The sequence below is a fragment of the Pogona vitticeps genome, chromosome 4 (genome assembly GCF_051106095.1).
Source record: "Pogona vitticeps strain Pit_001003342236 chromosome 4, PviZW2.1, whole genome shotgun sequence".
NCBI classification, from domain to species: domain Eukaryota; kingdom Metazoa; phylum Chordata; class Lepidosauria; order Squamata; family Agamidae; genus Pogona; species Pogona vitticeps.
Genome location: NC_135786.1, coordinates 43,699,020 through 43,715,294, shown reverse-complemented (window position 1 = coordinate 43,715,294; position 16,275 = coordinate 43,699,020). Strand labels below are relative to the sequence as shown.

The 16,275-nt window shown below is 43.5% G+C and overlaps 1 protein-coding gene across 1 annotated transcript; it reads left to right on the top strand.

Moving 5' to 3' along the window:
• Positions 1–3,832: 3,832 nt before the first annotated feature.
• On the top strand, positions 3,833–14,633 carry DDX20 (DEAD-box helicase 20). The gene is made up of 11 exons (XM_020780623.3): positions 3,833–4,063; positions 4,747–4,841; positions 5,622–5,790; positions 6,169–6,283; positions 7,162–7,304; positions 7,806–7,944; positions 8,345–8,403; positions 8,839–8,921; positions 9,571–9,676; positions 9,760–9,861; positions 12,599–14,633. The coding sequence occupies exons 1-11, from the start codon at positions 3,868–3,870 to the stop codon at positions 13,708–13,710; spliced, it is 2,319 nt and encodes a 772-aa protein (XP_020636282.3). The 5' UTR covers positions 3,833–3,867; the 3' UTR covers positions 13,711–14,633.
• The last annotated feature ends 1,642 nt before the right edge of the window (positions 14,634–16,275 follow it).

The window sequence follows — 16,275 nt, the reverse complement described above, 5'->3', positions numbered from 1 at the left end:
ACAAGGTACAACTTCAAATGGAAAACTTGCTGGCTGGCTTCAAGTTATTACTGTATATTCCTACATGAACAATAATAAACGTTTTAATCACAATGTAAAAAATGCAACTTGTTGTTTTTTACAAATATTTGCAAGGCAAAGTACAATATAATAAAAAAATGGCAGTTTCTTAAGACCTTGGATCCTTTTGGGGGAGAAAGGTGGGATGGAAATATTTTACAGATACAGCTAGGATTTCCATGTCATTACTCTCAGACAGGTTTGGTGCCAGATCAGATTTGTCTTTGCTCAAAAGTAAATTTCATAACAACAAGGGACTTTGTAGAACATTCCCAAACTCAGTATAAAATTGTAAGTTCAAATTTATGTGTAGCCTGCATAATTAATTTGTAAACCGCCCAGAGAGTGCTTGAAGCACTATGGGGTGGTATATAAGCAGCACGCTTTGCTTTCCTTTTGCTTTTGCTTTATTTTATTTTATTTATATTCCGTCCATCTAGACCGAAGTCTACTCTGGGCGGCTAACAACAAATTCATAAAACAATAACAGTACAGTGGTACCTCGCTTAACGGGTGCCCCGTTTAACGACGAATCCGTATAGCGATGAAGATTTTGCCATCGCTTTTTCCATCACATTGCGATGTTCCCTATAGGGAAAAATCGCTTTGCGATGATGGCTTCCCCCCCCCCATTGCAAATGCCCCATTTTTGCACAGCTTGCGATGAGGGAGGGGGAAGGATCGTCCGAGAAAAGAGCTGGGCACCAGCTTCCCTGCTCCAGCCCCTCCCCCTCCCCGCCTTACAGCTGATCCGCTGTGCCTCTTTGAAGCTTCCGCAGCAGCTAAATAGGCAGGGAAAATGCCGTGGGGAAGCCTCTGAAAGCCCTGCTTTGCTGGGGTGGGGGTGGGTCGGGGTGTGGCAGGGACAGGCCCGCCACCCCCGGCCACCCCCCGCGTGCCCCCCGTGGCAAAGTGGGGCTTTCAGAGGTGCATTTTCACTGCTGAAAAAAGCCCCAGGAGGCTTCGAAAGCGGCGCTGGGGTGGGGTGGGATGGTGGGGGTGGGGGGCGGGGGGGGTGGCGGACCTGCCCCTACCACACCCCCACCCACCCCCACCCACCCCCACCCCTAAGCTGCAAACCTCAGTCTTTGTGCTGAGAGTCACTCCACCGAAAGTGAGGGAGTTTCCTAAACCACCAATGGTGGAGCCATCCACCCACAGGACCTCCGTCTTGTCCAGATTCAGCCTCATTCCATTCATCTGCATCCATTGCAATACAGCTTCCAGGCAGCGCTGAAGGGATGAAACAACACTGTTGTTGGGAAAAAGGAGATGTAGAGCTGGGTGTCATCAGCATGCTGATGACATGAAGCCCCACATCCCCTGATGACCTCACCCAGCAGCCTCATATAGATATTAAACAACATTGGGGAGATAATCGAGCCCTGTGGAACCCCACATTTGACTCTATGGGGCTGATACATTCTCCCCAAGCTGTACTCTGAGGATGGTCCTCCAAGAAGGATTGGAGCCAGGCAAGCACCAGACCACCGATTCCCACTTGGAGAGCCTCCCCAGGAGGATACGGTGGTCGACGGTATCAAAGGCCACTGAGATATTGAGAAGGACCAACAGAGTCATTTTGCCCGTCAGCCTCCCTCAACAGGTCCTCAAACAGGGCAACCAATGCCATTTCCATGCCATGGCATGAAGACCGACTAAAAATGGATCCAGAGCATTGGTTTCATCCAAAAGCTTCTCAAGCTCATCAGCCACCACCCTCTCTACCACCTTGCTGAGAAATGAAACATTGGCGACAGGCCTATAATTGCCAGTGTTGTCCAACCGCCCAACTTAGTTTCTTCCTAATGGGCCTAATGAGTGTCTCCTTGAGAGACCCATAAATTATTGCAGTCGCCCATTCAGTTGTTATGGGCCTGGCTGCTTTGATTAGCCAAGCTGGGCTCCGATAAGGAAATGGCTGGGTCATGGAGCGCAGTAACCCAGCAAAATCCCAATACCATTCCTGGCCCCAATCGATACATGGAGGGCCTCATGACCCAGCGTTGCCGCTGCAGAGCACCAAACAACCTCTAGAGTGTTTTTATAGAAAACGGCTACGCCCCCCCCCCGCTAGTCTACCCTGGTGTTGGACTGCATAACCTGGAGGACAGGCAAGAGTCAAGAGAACACCCCCTTCCCCGCCCATCCAAGTCTCAGTTATGCATGCCAGGTCTGCATTCTCTTCCAGAATAAGATCTTGAATAATCTATGTTGGATACAGACCTGGTGTTCAACAACACCAGATTTAGCGTGGAGGGATGGCTGATCTGACTAACTTGAGTCTGACGGTTGGTCACAGTGCCAAGACAGTGAACAGCGTTTAAATATCTGTTCATCGTTCTTCTGCAACGAGTAGGAACTGTGTCATCACCATATCTCCCTCTACCCGTAATCACTCGGATGTTCTGAGGACCCCCACATTACTAGTAATAAGAATTATATTCTCATCCCCCTAGACAGAGATTTACAGAAAACTGAAAAGGACAAGTTTCTGCTTCAAGACAATTGCCATCTAGAAACAAATATAAAGAAACAATGAGTTTCTGTGGAAGCAACAATGGGTAGAACAATGTTATTATTGTATTTGCGAAGGCTTTCGCGGCCTGGATCTAATGGCTGTTGTGGGTTTTTCGGGCTCCTTGGCTGTGTTCTGAAGGTTGTTCTTCCTAACTGGTGAAACATTAGGAAGAACAACCTTCAGAACACGGCCAAAGAGCCCGAAAAACTCACAACAACCAATGTTATTATTATTGCAGTTATATGCAATCAATCCATGTGTATAGAGAAATAAATTCAATCGAGTTCCATGGAATTCATTCCCACGTGAAGCATGCAGTCTTATTCCGACTTTGTTGCTGTTGGATGCACAACTTGGCTTCTAAGTGCAAACACTGAGGATTCAATATCAGCCATACCTTTTTTTCTTTTGATGTTTGTGTAAAATTCTAAACCTTACAAAATATGTTGGGCCGTTTTCAAGGGACTAATAAAGATATATAAAATCTGGCATTCTGTTTCTTCCTTCCTCTTGGTCAGCAAAACGAAGTTTTGTCTTTTCATTTTATTTATCATCATTATTATTTTTTTGGAGTCCAGTCACCCCCTACTATAAATGCATGACATCCAGCTGTAATGAAACAAAGTGGTGAGTTGAGCATCTCCTTTCCTGGTTCGCTGAAAAAACTGCAATCAAGGTGCGACCTTGAGTTTTCCACAGCTCTGGCAAATATTATTTTATGTTTGTTGGGGCTGGGAAGAGCGCCTGAGGAAGCCAAAAATTTATACCAGCTTTGCCTGATAAAACGTTCTAAAGCACGCCTGGCATCTTTTTAATGATCCGGTAAAAAGAATTGCACACGGGCCACCCTGCACTTCGGTTCTGCGAGTACAGTACAGTAGATCGAACGGCTTATTCCTCCTAGCTCCCTCCGAATAAGAGGGGGACAGCGCCCTTCTAAATCGCCCTCTTCCGGCCCTCGCTACCAATTTTAAACGTCCCTCCGTTATGCCCTTCCAAGAACCTGCCATTTCCTATTAGGAACATCGCGCGCTCCCAGCCTGCTGCAAAACGAACCCCCCTCCCCGGCTGATTTCAATGGTTTTGTCTCGCGTGCCTCGTCCAATCCACCTCCTCCTCCCTCCCTTTCGGCAACGCGTCACTATTTCTCTCCCCCCTCATCCCGTTTCCCAAATAGTTTCTTCTGGTCACAGCCAATAGTTTCCTTAACTACGATAAAGGGGCCGCCGGTTGTTTCTCGCGGTGCGTCGACTTCTCGCGATATTTGCCGCAGCGCTTTTTCTGAAATGGCGGCTCCCGAAGCGGCGGGGGCTCTAGCCGAGCGTTGGCTACGTACACGGGATGCCCACGTGCAGGACGGCCCCGAGGATTTTGGGTCGCTGTTGTTGTCGGCCCCCGTGTTGGAAGGGCTCAAAGCTGCTGGGTTCCTTCGGCCTTCTCCGGTGCAGCTCAAAGCCATCCCGTTGGGTCGGTGTGGTCTAGGTGAGGAGCGGCGTTCAGGGGTCCGCGGGCGGAGCCCCCGCTGGCCATGGAGGGAGGAGGGTCGAGCGTCCGAAGTTAGCTCCTGAGGTGGACCCCAGCCGTGCTGGCGATGGAGCAGAAAGTACTGTTTTACGTTCTCCGTCTTACCTGGTGTGCCACGCTTAGTCCCACGCAGTGGCTTTCCGTTATTTAAAATGTAATGCATTCCTTGGTATCTGCACTTGGAGGTAATTTAGTTCCTCGCTATAAACATCGGGTAACACGGAAAGTCTTTCATGAAGCAGACTGTCGTTCATCGAAGCACACGCTGTACTAAAAGTGTTTTAATTTTTAAGATGCCCGGAGGTTTGCCAGCTTTTAATGCAACAGAATCACTTTGATGCTGCTGTGAATTGTCACCAGATTCCCTGATTCACATGGGAAAACAACAATCTGATGATGTGTCCACCATTTGTGTGTGGCTGCATGTGCTTTGGGCAATTAGTGATGTCCACACTTGGCCTTGAGGGTAAATTGTCTACTGTGATATGTCTTTTTGTTAAGGAACCTCCTAAGAGTTTTTAAGGGCGTCTTGAGTTTCCCTCAGGCAGCCATTGGAAAAACTGACCTAATTTATGGAACATCCTTGCCCTGGTTTCTTCTTTTGACTGCTTTGTGATGTACACCCTTTCTTTATTTTTCAGATCTCATTGTGCAAGCGAAATCTGGCACTGGTAAAACCTGTGTGTTCGCTACTATTGCACTCGACTCTCTTATCCTAGAAAGTCCAGTTACACAGGCAAGTACAGAAAATCTTGTGTAAAATTTTAGAGGAACATCTATGTGTTCTTAACTGTTAGAAGCACATTTGCAAATAAATCTATGTAATATTAGTTCACTAACATTTTTGTTTGTCTGCTTGTACATATGGATCTGTTTTACTAATTGTAAAAACACCCATAGCTAGTTGTCACTTCAGAACCAATGGACTTTTGAAACTGATATCTGGGGACACAGTGTTGGGAACAACTGTATGTATTTAAGGATTATGTGACAAAAAATGAGAAGTCCTCTGACTGTATAAATTTCACTAAAGGGCTATCTGTCATTGATGATCAGATCAGATCCATGGTTGATAATCTGGAAAAGGTGTCAGCAACTGCAGTGAGTCTGGGTGCCCAATTTAGCCCATCAGATACATCTCTGGGCTACAATTTCCTCCTTGTAGCTATTTACTGGCAAAATTCAGGAAAAAAGTTGTTTCGAGATCTCAGCTGGATTGGGACACATGTCGAGAGTACAGTATATATCTTAGTTTATAAGAAAATGAGCTTCCTGGATTTTTTGTGGGGCATGATTTTTCTCTGGGACATTACACATATTCTCCGATACTGTTCGTTTTTATGTGATGGCAGGTTTTTCCATTCTGTGGCGCTGCAGAATGTGGTACTACAGCAATGGCTGTAGTGGTTACAAAAACAGTCAGAGGAGGAAGCACATCTAATCTGGAAGGAAAGTTTATATATTTGAATTTTTCTTGTTCATATAGTCTATTAGAGTTTGCTCTTCTTTATTTCAGATTTTGATCTTGGCTCCTACCCGAGAGATTGCTGTACAAATACATGCAGTTATTACAACTATAGGGATCAAAATGGAAGGTTTGGAATGCCATGTCTTCATCGGAGGGACTCCTTTAAACCAAGATAAACTAAGACTGAAAAAATGTCATATAGCAGTTGGCTCCCCTGGTAAGAAAATATAGTATCGACAACATTTAAGAACTGGTAGATGTTAGCCTCTGCAGACGTGTTAATTACTGTATGTGCCTTCAAGTAAAATCCAACTTGTGGCAACCCTTGCCAGGGTTTTCTAGGTATAAAACACCAGAACTGTTTTACTAATCCGTTGTTATCATGACACTCTAGGACTGTGTGGTTTGCCCAAGCCTACACAGTCTGGGGCTTCTGGGAGACACAGTAAGGAATCAGACTCTTGGTTCTGTAGCCACCTGCTCCAACTTGCTGAGCTAGCAAACTAGCATGAACATGTGGCAGAAGAATATTTAATACAGGCAGTGCAAATGTGTTAAAAATAGTTTTGCATGTAACTGCTTTTCTCCTTGACAGGTCGCATAAAGCAGCTCATAGAGCTGGACTATCTGAATACAGCTAGCATCCGTCTCTTCATTCTTGATGAAGCAGATAAGCTTTTGGAGGAAGGAAGTTTCCAGGAGCAGGTCAAGTAAGCACAATAGATTATAAGAAAAATGCCTTCTTAGGCAGATAGTCTTGTTTCATTTTAAAGAATGACAGGTGATAGATGGTATGTTTCCATGGACTTTGATAATTTTTAAAATACCACTTTTTTACTTTTCTAAAATCTGTTTCTGAAATAAATGTTTTTGTAACTATATTGGAGTTTTCAACCCATTATGCCTAATATGCAATTAATTCTGTGAAAATGTTGCTTATATTGGCATTGTTATTGCCACAGTCTGTATAAGGTTAATATTAGAGGCAGCCAGTAATGGGTGGAGGAGACAGTATTTGACATTTAAATGTGTGTTGTCTCCATTTTCCTATTTTGAAAATGTGTTTTTTCTAGTCTTAGATAGCCCTGTTTCCCATCAAATGGCAAATGACACTCTCCATATATTTCTGGCGATGTAGTTTGTCATATTGGTTCCATTCCTTCCCCCCCTAGAGCATGCAAGGAAATGTGCGTCCCTCCAAGGTCCAAAAAACCCTCAAAAGGGGCTCAGGCCCTGACAGATTTATTGATTCTCATCATGGTATTCTTCTGTCCTGATTGACTGGCATGGGCTTAAAAGGCATGGTACTTCTGACTGGTTTCAGAAAGTAGTACTGAGTGATTTTCCTTCCATGTCAGAGCCTTTAAACAAAAAATAAAATAGTGCACCATATTATTCTAGAATCTGTGGGAGAAATTTGACATGTGATTTCATCAATATGTTGATTATATGCCTCTTTGTCTCTTTCCCACCCAAAATAGTACTCTCTGTCTTTCATTTCTGTTTTGGAAAGTAAAGCCCTAAGTATAAATACATTAATTTGAAGCATTTGCTCTGAATGTTTCTTCCCTGTACTTCTCTTTCCCAGCTGGATTTATTCTTCTCTGCCAGCTAACAAGCAGATGTTGGCTGTGTCAGCCACTTATCCTGAATCCTTGGCTAATACTTTGACTAGATACATGAGAGATCCTACGTTTGTGAGATTGAATGCCACTGACCCAAGCCTCATAGGTATGTATTGGTTTTCTGTTTCTGTATTCTCTACTGTGGTGAGCAGATTTCAGGCTTATAGGATCTACAGTGGTTTTCATTGCAACACCCACAATCCACAGTGTGGAGCTTAGAGGACTCCAGTGTTTAGACATAACATTTTATCTTTGTTAGCAAATGTTCTATGCACTGTTTTCATTATAATTTAGAGTGGCTACTGTGGTGTTAAATAGTTGCAAGTCAAAAATCCTTATGGGACTATTGGCAATTTACCAGTAGATCCACATTTACCTTCTGATCACCCACACCTCAGTACCTGTATTTGTTTCTAAACTTACAGCAATAGCATTTAAAAAAGTATCTTGAACTGGTTGTACATAGATTGCTAAACCAGCACACTATACAATGAAGTTTCAGCTGGACATATTAGTGTAAACATTTATTAATTGTGTAATTTATGTCATTTTCTGCAGAGCGTTTTGTTTTTCTGTATTATGTATAAGTGTATTCTGTCTTGGTTAGGGTTGAAGCAGTACTACAAAGTTGTGAATTCCCACCCATTACCTCATAAGACCTTTGAGGAGAAGGTTGAACATTTACAGGAGCTATTCAGCAAGATTCCTTTCAACCAGGCCCTGGTCTTCTCAAATCTACATAGCCGGTATTTTTTTAAAATTTGTTTCTTAAATGTATGATAGCTAAAAGAACAGATCAGATTATTTCGTACAGTGCTCTTGTTTCATTAAATGAGAATCCATGTGTGTATGATACTGGGAGAGAGAAATTATGAGCAAGGCTATCAGCAGCTTGTAAGATTGGCCGTCTACTCTTAGAACAACTGTTATCAGGCTGAATGTAATCGGAATATTAGAATCAAACTGTGCCTGAAGCTCAGTTCTTTTTTCCAGTTAAAAGGTAAAAACAAGTCAGAAGTTCCTGACATACATAGTGAATGAAGTTGTTAGGGAAACTGTCACTCACTGTTGTCAGGCAGTTTGGGAAGCTGATAAAGAGGGAAGTCATACATTTTTTTTGGTCTAATCTCTTTCTTTTCCCCTAAGAGCTCAACACTTGGCTGACTTACTGACATGGAAAGGCTTTCCTGCTGAGTGCATTTCAGGTGAGTCTTTAAGCCTCCTGTGTTACTTTTGTGCAGATGAAGAATCTTACATGAAAATTATGTATGTGTAACTATACCTGTTAGGTGGGGATAGTTTAGGCTGGAATTTTATATGCACTTACACAGGAATAAATCTGTTAGTCTAAAATACTATGAACAGAATATTTTCTTGTGTTGAAAGACATTCTTACTGTTACTTATTTGTGAGATGTAGTTCTGGTATTCAGATTGTATTCAACTTTCAGCATGCCTTGGGGCTAAATTAGCAGGGCTTAAAGAGTAGAAACAAATTCACTGGTTTTTAGTTTTGATCACATTTATGATTCTTCAGCTATTAGTTGTATTACTTTAAACAACGTGCAGCAAGTTGTCCTGCTAATATGCTTGTTAGTCCTTCGCTATCCACCCTTTATTTATTTGTCTTTATTTCTTTAGGCAGCATGAATCAGAATCAGCGACTTGATGCTATGGCTAAACTTAAGCAGTTCCACTGCAGAGTTTTGATTTCAACTGATTTAGTGAGTTGTTATTATTTAAACTCAATACTGTGCTTACTTTGTTAGTTTACAAGTATGTGTTCCTTAAACTGTATACCATAGTTTTACCTTTTATGAGAGTAAAGTATCACCTTTATACAATGCCTGTCATGTGTTTTCTTGATTGCCTCTCTGAACGTGCACTGTCTATTCCAGGCACATATGTAAATATCTTTTATACTGGGAGTTGTACAAGTATTCTGACCAAGACTTTAAGCTAAAAATGTTTAGACTCCTGACATACCCAGTATTTAGAATGATCTCATGTGTAAGTTTCATGTGTTTAATATAGGGAAATGATGGCATTCAAACTGCAAAGTTAAAATTCTAGCTCCCAGTGAAAGGAACATCTTGAATACAATTGGCTTTTGTTTGTTTTTTAAATTTTCCTGCCTAGTTTTTTCTGATGTTAATGGATCTATCTGAAATACAGGTCTGCACTGAAAATATCGGCTTGCAAATTTAGAGCAACAAGATCTTTTTTCTGATTGTATTATTCCTGCGTTTTCATTTTTCCTGAACTATCTGACAATCTATGGTGTCCTGCTTAAAACACACTAGAATATAGAGAAGGAGGTGTAAATTAATAAACTGCCTTCCACTCTTTTCTCCCTTTGATTTCCCCTCTCAGACGTCCCGTGGAATTGATGCTGAGAAGGTGAATCTAGTCGTTAACTTAGATGTGCCTTTGGACTGGGAAACATACATGCATCGGATTGGTAGAGCAGGACGCTTTGGTAAACACTGCACTAAGTTATGTAATAGCAGGTGAGTGATCTGTAACAGCAGCCCACTAATTTCCTTCTTTGATTTGTTGCAGGAACATTAGGACTGGCTGTGACATATTGCTGCCATGGAGAGGAAGAAAACAAAATGATGACAATTGCACAGAAATGTAACCTTCGGCTTCTTCCTTTACCAGGTATGAGTGTTTTAAGGTGTTTGGTAACCCAGCACTTGAATTTTGAATGCATCCTGACCAATGTGCCAGAATTAATAGAACAGTCTGTAGTCCTGTTGTTGCTGACCTGAAAGTACCATTGAACTCAATGGGGCTTCCTTTTGACTAGGCAAGTAGAAGCTGCAGTCCGATTATTCTGAATCCTTAGTGGTTAAAGAATTGTTAGTTTTTTTTTTCTGAAGGAGTTTGTTGAATTATTTCTATAAAGTTCTGTGTTCATAGTTTTGGTTCTTCATATTTAAAAAAATTATAAACTTAAAACCATTGTTTTTATAAGTAAGAACAACCGAGGCAATAAAGAACCAGGCTTATTAAATGCACATTAATGGAAACTTTGTGATAACACTTCTGAGACTTCCACATTTGGAGGAACCTCGTGGCATAGTGGTTAAACTGCTGTACTGCAGCCAAAACTGTGCTCACAGTCCGAGGTTCAGTACCCGGCTCGAGGTTGGCTGAACCTTCTATCCTTCCAAGGTTGGTAAAACGAGTACCCAGTTCCTGAGGGTGGGTGGGTGGAATGTGTAGCCTGCATAATTAACTTGTAAACTACCCAGAGAGTGCTTTATGTGCTACGGGGAGGTACAGTGGTGCCTCATATAACGAGCGCCCCCTTTAACGTTGAATTTGCATAGCGATGGACCCCCACCCACCCTGCCACCTCCACTTGAAGCCGCCCCGTGCTGCCTTATCCCAACCATGCTCGAACTCCCAGGAGTCCGAGCATGGCTGGGGTAGGCAGGGCGGGGCGGCTCCCAGCGGCGGGGACAGGGTAAGGGGGTCTGGAAGGCTTCCAGTGCTTTTCCTGGAAGCCTTCTGGACCCCCCCACCCCACCCTGCCGCCGCCGCTTGGATCCGCCCCGCGCTCAGCCAAGCGCGGTGCGGATCTAAGCCTGGGATGCCTGAAAGGCATCCGGATCCCTCCCACCCTGCCCCTGCCGCCGGGATCCGCGCCGTGCCTGGCTACCCCAGCAATGGTCGGACTCCCGGCAGTCCGAGCATGGCTGGGATAGGCAGGGTGGGGCAGCGGGGCAGGGTAGGGGGTCCGGAAGGCTTCCAGTGCTTTGCCTGGAAGTCTTCCAGACCCCCCGCCGCTGCCGCCGCCACCGCTGCTTGGATCCGCCCTGCGCTCAGCCGAGCGCGGGGCGGATCCAAGCCCTGGATGCCCGGCTGGGTAGAAACGCCGGCCGGCTCTTGCGAAGGAGAGAGCGGGACCTCCACCTCCCCCCTCCGCAAGAGCCCACTGCCCAGCTGGGTAGAAATGCCGGCCGGCTCTTGCGAAGGAGGGAGGTGGAGGTCCCCGCTCTCCTTCGCAAGAACCCGCTGCCCAGCTGGGTAGAAACGCCGGCCGGCTCTTGCAAAGGAGGGAGGTGGAGGTACCCACTCTCTCCTTCGCAAGAGCCCGCTGCCCAGCTGGGTAGAAACTCCGCCCGGCTCTTGCGAAGGAGGGAGGTGGAGGTCCCCGCTGTCCTTCGCAAGAGCCCGCCACCCAGCTGATCGGCGGTTCCAAAATGGCCGCCTGTTTCGCGCCTCGCTTACCGAGGGCGCGAAAATGGCGGCGGTATGGAGGAACTTCGCTGAATGGTGAGTTTATCCGCCATAGGAACGCATTAAATGGAGTTTAATGCGTTCCTATGGGGATTTTCTTTCCGTTTAGCGATGTTTCCGTATAGCGACGTTAACGTCGCTATGCGGGGCACCACTGTATATAAAACAGCATTCTTTGCTTTGTTTTTACAGTATTAATTGCTGAAAACTGGTTCCTTTCAGCAGTAAAGGGTCGGTCAAGAAACAGTGGTTTCAAGCAGTCTTCCTAAATCTAATTGCCAAGCAATTCACCTACAGATATAAATACTCTAGAAAAGTTGAAAAAGCATTTCCTTTGCAGAAGAATGCATATTTTGGCTTACCAGCTAAAGACAGAAAATAAACCTGAACTCTGAACAAGGCTGCTTTTAAAAATTAATTAATTAATTAATTAATTAACTTATATGCTGCCCACACTACCCAAAGGTCTCTGGGCAGCTTACAACAATTTAAATACCGTAAAAAAGTACAATTAAAATATATACTCTAAAAATTGCCATCAGGACCCACAGTTGATATTATTTCAATTAAAAACAAGAAGGTTTTGACCTGGCGCCAACACGTCATCAACGAGCCAGACGAATCTCAGTTGGGATGGCGTTCCTTAGTCTGGGGGCAGCTAACGAAAAGGCCCTTTCTCTACAAGCCATCCCTTTTATCTCCTTGAGGGACGGCTCTTTCAAAAGGCCCCCCTGGCTAGATCTTAACTGCCGGGTAGGTTCATATGGAAGGAGGCGGTCCTTCAGGTATCCAGGGTCCAAGCTGTTTAGGGCTTTATATGTCAAAACAAGCACTTTGAATTGGGCCCGGGCAGCAACTGGTAGCCAATGTGATTTAAACAGAATCAGCTTGATGTGTCCCTTAGCAGCCCCACCATTCACGACCGCACAGCTTGATTCTGGACCAGGTGCAGTCGCCGGACCGTCTTCAAAGGCAGCCCCACATAGGGTGCATTGCAGTAATCTATATGAGATGTTACCAGTGCATGTGTAACTGTCATGAGACTCTGCTCATCCAAGTAGGGCCGTAGCTGGTATATAGATGTCTTTTAGTTTTTTTGGAAGAACTATTATATATTGCTCCTGATTGTTGACATTTTTCTTTTATAAAGAACCTGTAACTCCAGAACTGATGGAACAGTTTGAAGGATGGGATGTAGAAGTCACAGCTGTCCCGTATCCCAACGCTTTGCTGTCTACATCTCTGTTGCCTCCTAAAAAAATTGAGGGGGAAATACAACACACAACAATAAGCACCAGTGCAGAGATTCCCCCTGCTGTTGCTTGTGAAAGTCTTGCAACCAAGCCAAAACAAGCTTTGAAACAAAACCGGCTGCGTAAAAGCAGAACGGAACATACCAGGGCAAAATTAACCAGGAATTCACAGTCACCTTCTAGTATCTTGAAGCAGAAACACCAGAGGGAACCTGGTGTCAATGTGGGGAAGCAGAACAAGGAGGCTGATAGAGAAACCTTACAAAATATGCTTCCAAAGATCCCCTGCTTGTCATCTTTTAAGAACCAGCAGTCCACCGGTGCATGGAGCATGACTGAATATGTTAAGGATTATGAATATTTCATTAAGGAAGGGTTAGAGAGAGAGGTGGAGATAGTCAGAAGCTACACAGCACCTGGAGAGCACTATAAACATACAGATGGCGATACCTTCAATTCTACAGGAATGGAATCTAGCTCATATATTGCCACAGCAGCTGGAGTATTGACTGGAGAGTCTGATAGCGATACTAGCTCTTGCAGTTCTAGATCATCTATCTATAGCCAGGAGGATCAGTTGTCTCTTAAAGCATCTTCAGATGCACAAGAAAGAGATGATGTCATGCTGCCAACAAATCAAACTGTTCGGATACACACTCAGCAGTTCAGTAGTATCCCTAAACCAGAGCAGTTACAAGAGCCTTCTCTTCAGAAGGAGTTGAAACAGAATGTGAAGCGGAGCAAACCAAGTAGTCATACCCAATATGTTCCCATTACTAAGCCTTCCAAGGGAGATACTATAGAAGATGCTCCCCAGGAGAAATGTCTTCCTTTCTCTCGTGAGAATCAGAGTTCTGAGGAATATTGGAGAATATATTACAGAGCATGGCGGGACTATTATACAGAAGCTTCTCGTTCCTACTACAGAATGTACCAGAGACCAATGAATATGCTGACTGCTTACCATGCAAATGCTGTCTATTTTGAGGAGTTGAGAGGGAATTGGTAATGTGAAAGTGGTGAGATTTTTGCCTCTTCCTGAACATACTGTTATTGATTCATGTCCTTCATATTGCTTTGTATTTCATTTGTGGACTGTTTTGTATACTCGATAGCATGGAATACTTCAATACTACTGCAAATAAATAGTTGAAAAATAATGTTCCCACTTCCTTTATGTAGTTTTAGAACAAATGTTTTCATAGCATTATGGTCAACTATTATTCTGGAAGGTCTAACACAGTTGTGGCCCCAAAAGTGAAGTAGATTACCCACTAAAACATATGGCCGTTTCTTGTATTTTCTGTGCTATATCATACAGGTTCAGTGTGCACTTTCAGAAGCCTTGGGAACTGATGGTCCATATTGAAGATGCTCTGCTCTCCAACAAAATTTCCCAATGAAGAACCCTAGTTTTTACCTTGGTGGCCACAGTCAAAAATGCTAATTTCTCTTTTAAAATACATTGTCCACCTTGCTGTGGAATCACAAATCTTTAGAATGTAAGAAATGTGTTCCCAAGTATAAACTCTGTTCTTGATAATGCATTATCAAATCGTTATATTACATCATAGATGGTGGTAATTTTTTTTGATTGTATACAATTTAGCATGTAGAGGCTGTATTACATGTTTATTATTTTTATCTTTCTTAAAAGAACTGTGCCTGGGGAGAGGTTTAGACACCCAACCACACTGATTATCATATTTAGCTGTAATAACATTGAAAATGTTCTGTGTGAAAAAAAGTGTGGACAGCCCCTGATGAATTCTTCTCTATGCAAAGAATGTGTTGTACTGGAAGTAAGTAGCTTCTGTGGCTCCCACTTATTTATCGGTTGCTATTTTCTGTGCAGTGGCTCCTACCAAGCTACAGCTGTTGTGGTTTCTTCTGTTTAGCAGTAGCATAAATAAATAGGCATATCTCAATTAATGCACATTGCTGATTTAAATAAAATTTAATTAAAACTGTGTAACTACCACTTCCAGAGCTAGATTGGGTTGGCCATGTGTTAGGAAAGATTTTTAATTATTTGTCTGTGTGCGTGTACATCCTGTGAAGCTATTGTAATAGGACCATTCTCTAGAGGGGAGCCAATATCAGACTGCCATGCATAAGGGAAAATTTTAATTAGAAATGAAATTACCTATTAACTCTGAAACTAATTACCCTGCTTTGTTCCAGCCGCTGTATATACCTTGCAAATCATTACATGATATGGGTAATGATGTGCAAAGGCTCTTGCTTTTTCTGTAGCAGAGGAGGGCATTCTCAAGAGTTCATCCCCTTCTACTTGCTTTCACAGCCAGAACTGATCAGCCAGTCATGGTATGCAAATCAAAGTTTACAGTGTAACTCAAAACTTGCATAAATCAAGAGATACCATATGTATATCCAGAGGAATACAGTGGTGCCTTGATTGACGACGATAATCCATTCCAGCAAAATCGCTGTAGAACGAAATCGTTGTCAAGCGAAAGTAAAAAGCCCATTGAAATACATTGAAAATGGTTCAGTGCATTCCAATGGGCGAAATACCTCACCGTCCAGCGAAGATCCTCCATAGGGCGGCCATTTTCTGGTGCCTGTTTAGCGAGGAATCTGTCCTTAACACAGTGGGGAGCCATTTTGAGAGCCGCCGATCAGCTGTTTTTAGATTATCGTTTAGCGAAAAATCGGTTCCTGAAGCAGGGAACCGATCGTCATCAAGCATATTTTTCCCAATCGCAAAAACCTCATTGTTAAGCGGATTCATCGTGGAGTGGGGTAATCATTAAGCGGGGAACCACTGTACAGTGTATGGTGTCCTGAAGTATACTGAGAATGCTTGCAACAGTATTGATGTGTCTGGGGAAAAAAGAATTGGTGCATCTCCAATCTCCAATGGTGGTGGTAGGGACTATTCCACATAATGTGTGCTGTTACACTAAATGCTCTGCTTTCAACAATCAAAGGGAAGACCTCAGGAGAATTTGGCACCATTAGAAGGTTTCAAGGACTAGATGAGTCCATTAGGTATTGTTTCAGGTGCCAAGTAGTTTAGGGTGTTATAAACTAACAGTAAAACCTTAAACCTGATCTAGTAGGAAATAAGGAACAAGTGGTACTCATTTAGCACAGGGTACAGTATGTCCACTTGGCAACCCAGGCATCCTGAATCTTTGGAGCTTTAGGATAGCCATAAATGAAATGGAGCTTAGCCCTTAGATTTGTAAGGTTTTGTGCTCTAAAACAGGAGTTTCCAAACTTTTCAGCATGTGGGCCACATCATATATGTTCCACATTTTCAAAGGCCAAAGGAACACATGCGTGCATACACATGCCCACACACATTCCCGCATGGGCTGAAGGGAACGGACCTGAGCCATAGTTTGGAGGCCCCTGCTCAAGAGTCTTGCAGCCATACAGCCCATATGGAATTCTTTTCCACATAGCAGGATTTTAGATATGTAGATGATAGTAGACCACTTGAAGGAGAAGGATCAGAATCTTGAATTTGTTTTCATACGGGGAGTATATTCCTAGTGTACAGCTAGAGCTCAGAATAAGTAAAAAAGATCCTTATATACTTGCT

Bases quoted from the DNA above. Each gene is read 5' to 3' on its own strand.
- DDX20 (XM_020780623.3), top strand. From the start codon at position 3,868: ATGGCGGCTCCCGAAGCGGCGGGGGCTCTAGCCGAGCGTTGGCTACGT. The intron at 8,922-9,570 runs GTGAGTTGTTAT...TTCCCCTCTCAG, and splicing joins TTTTGATTTCAACTGATTTA to ACGTCCCGTGGAATTGATGC. The intron at 9,677-9,759 runs GTAAACACTGCA...GATTTGTTGCAG, and splicing joins TGGTAGAGCAGGACGCTTTG to GAACATTAGGACTGGCTGTG.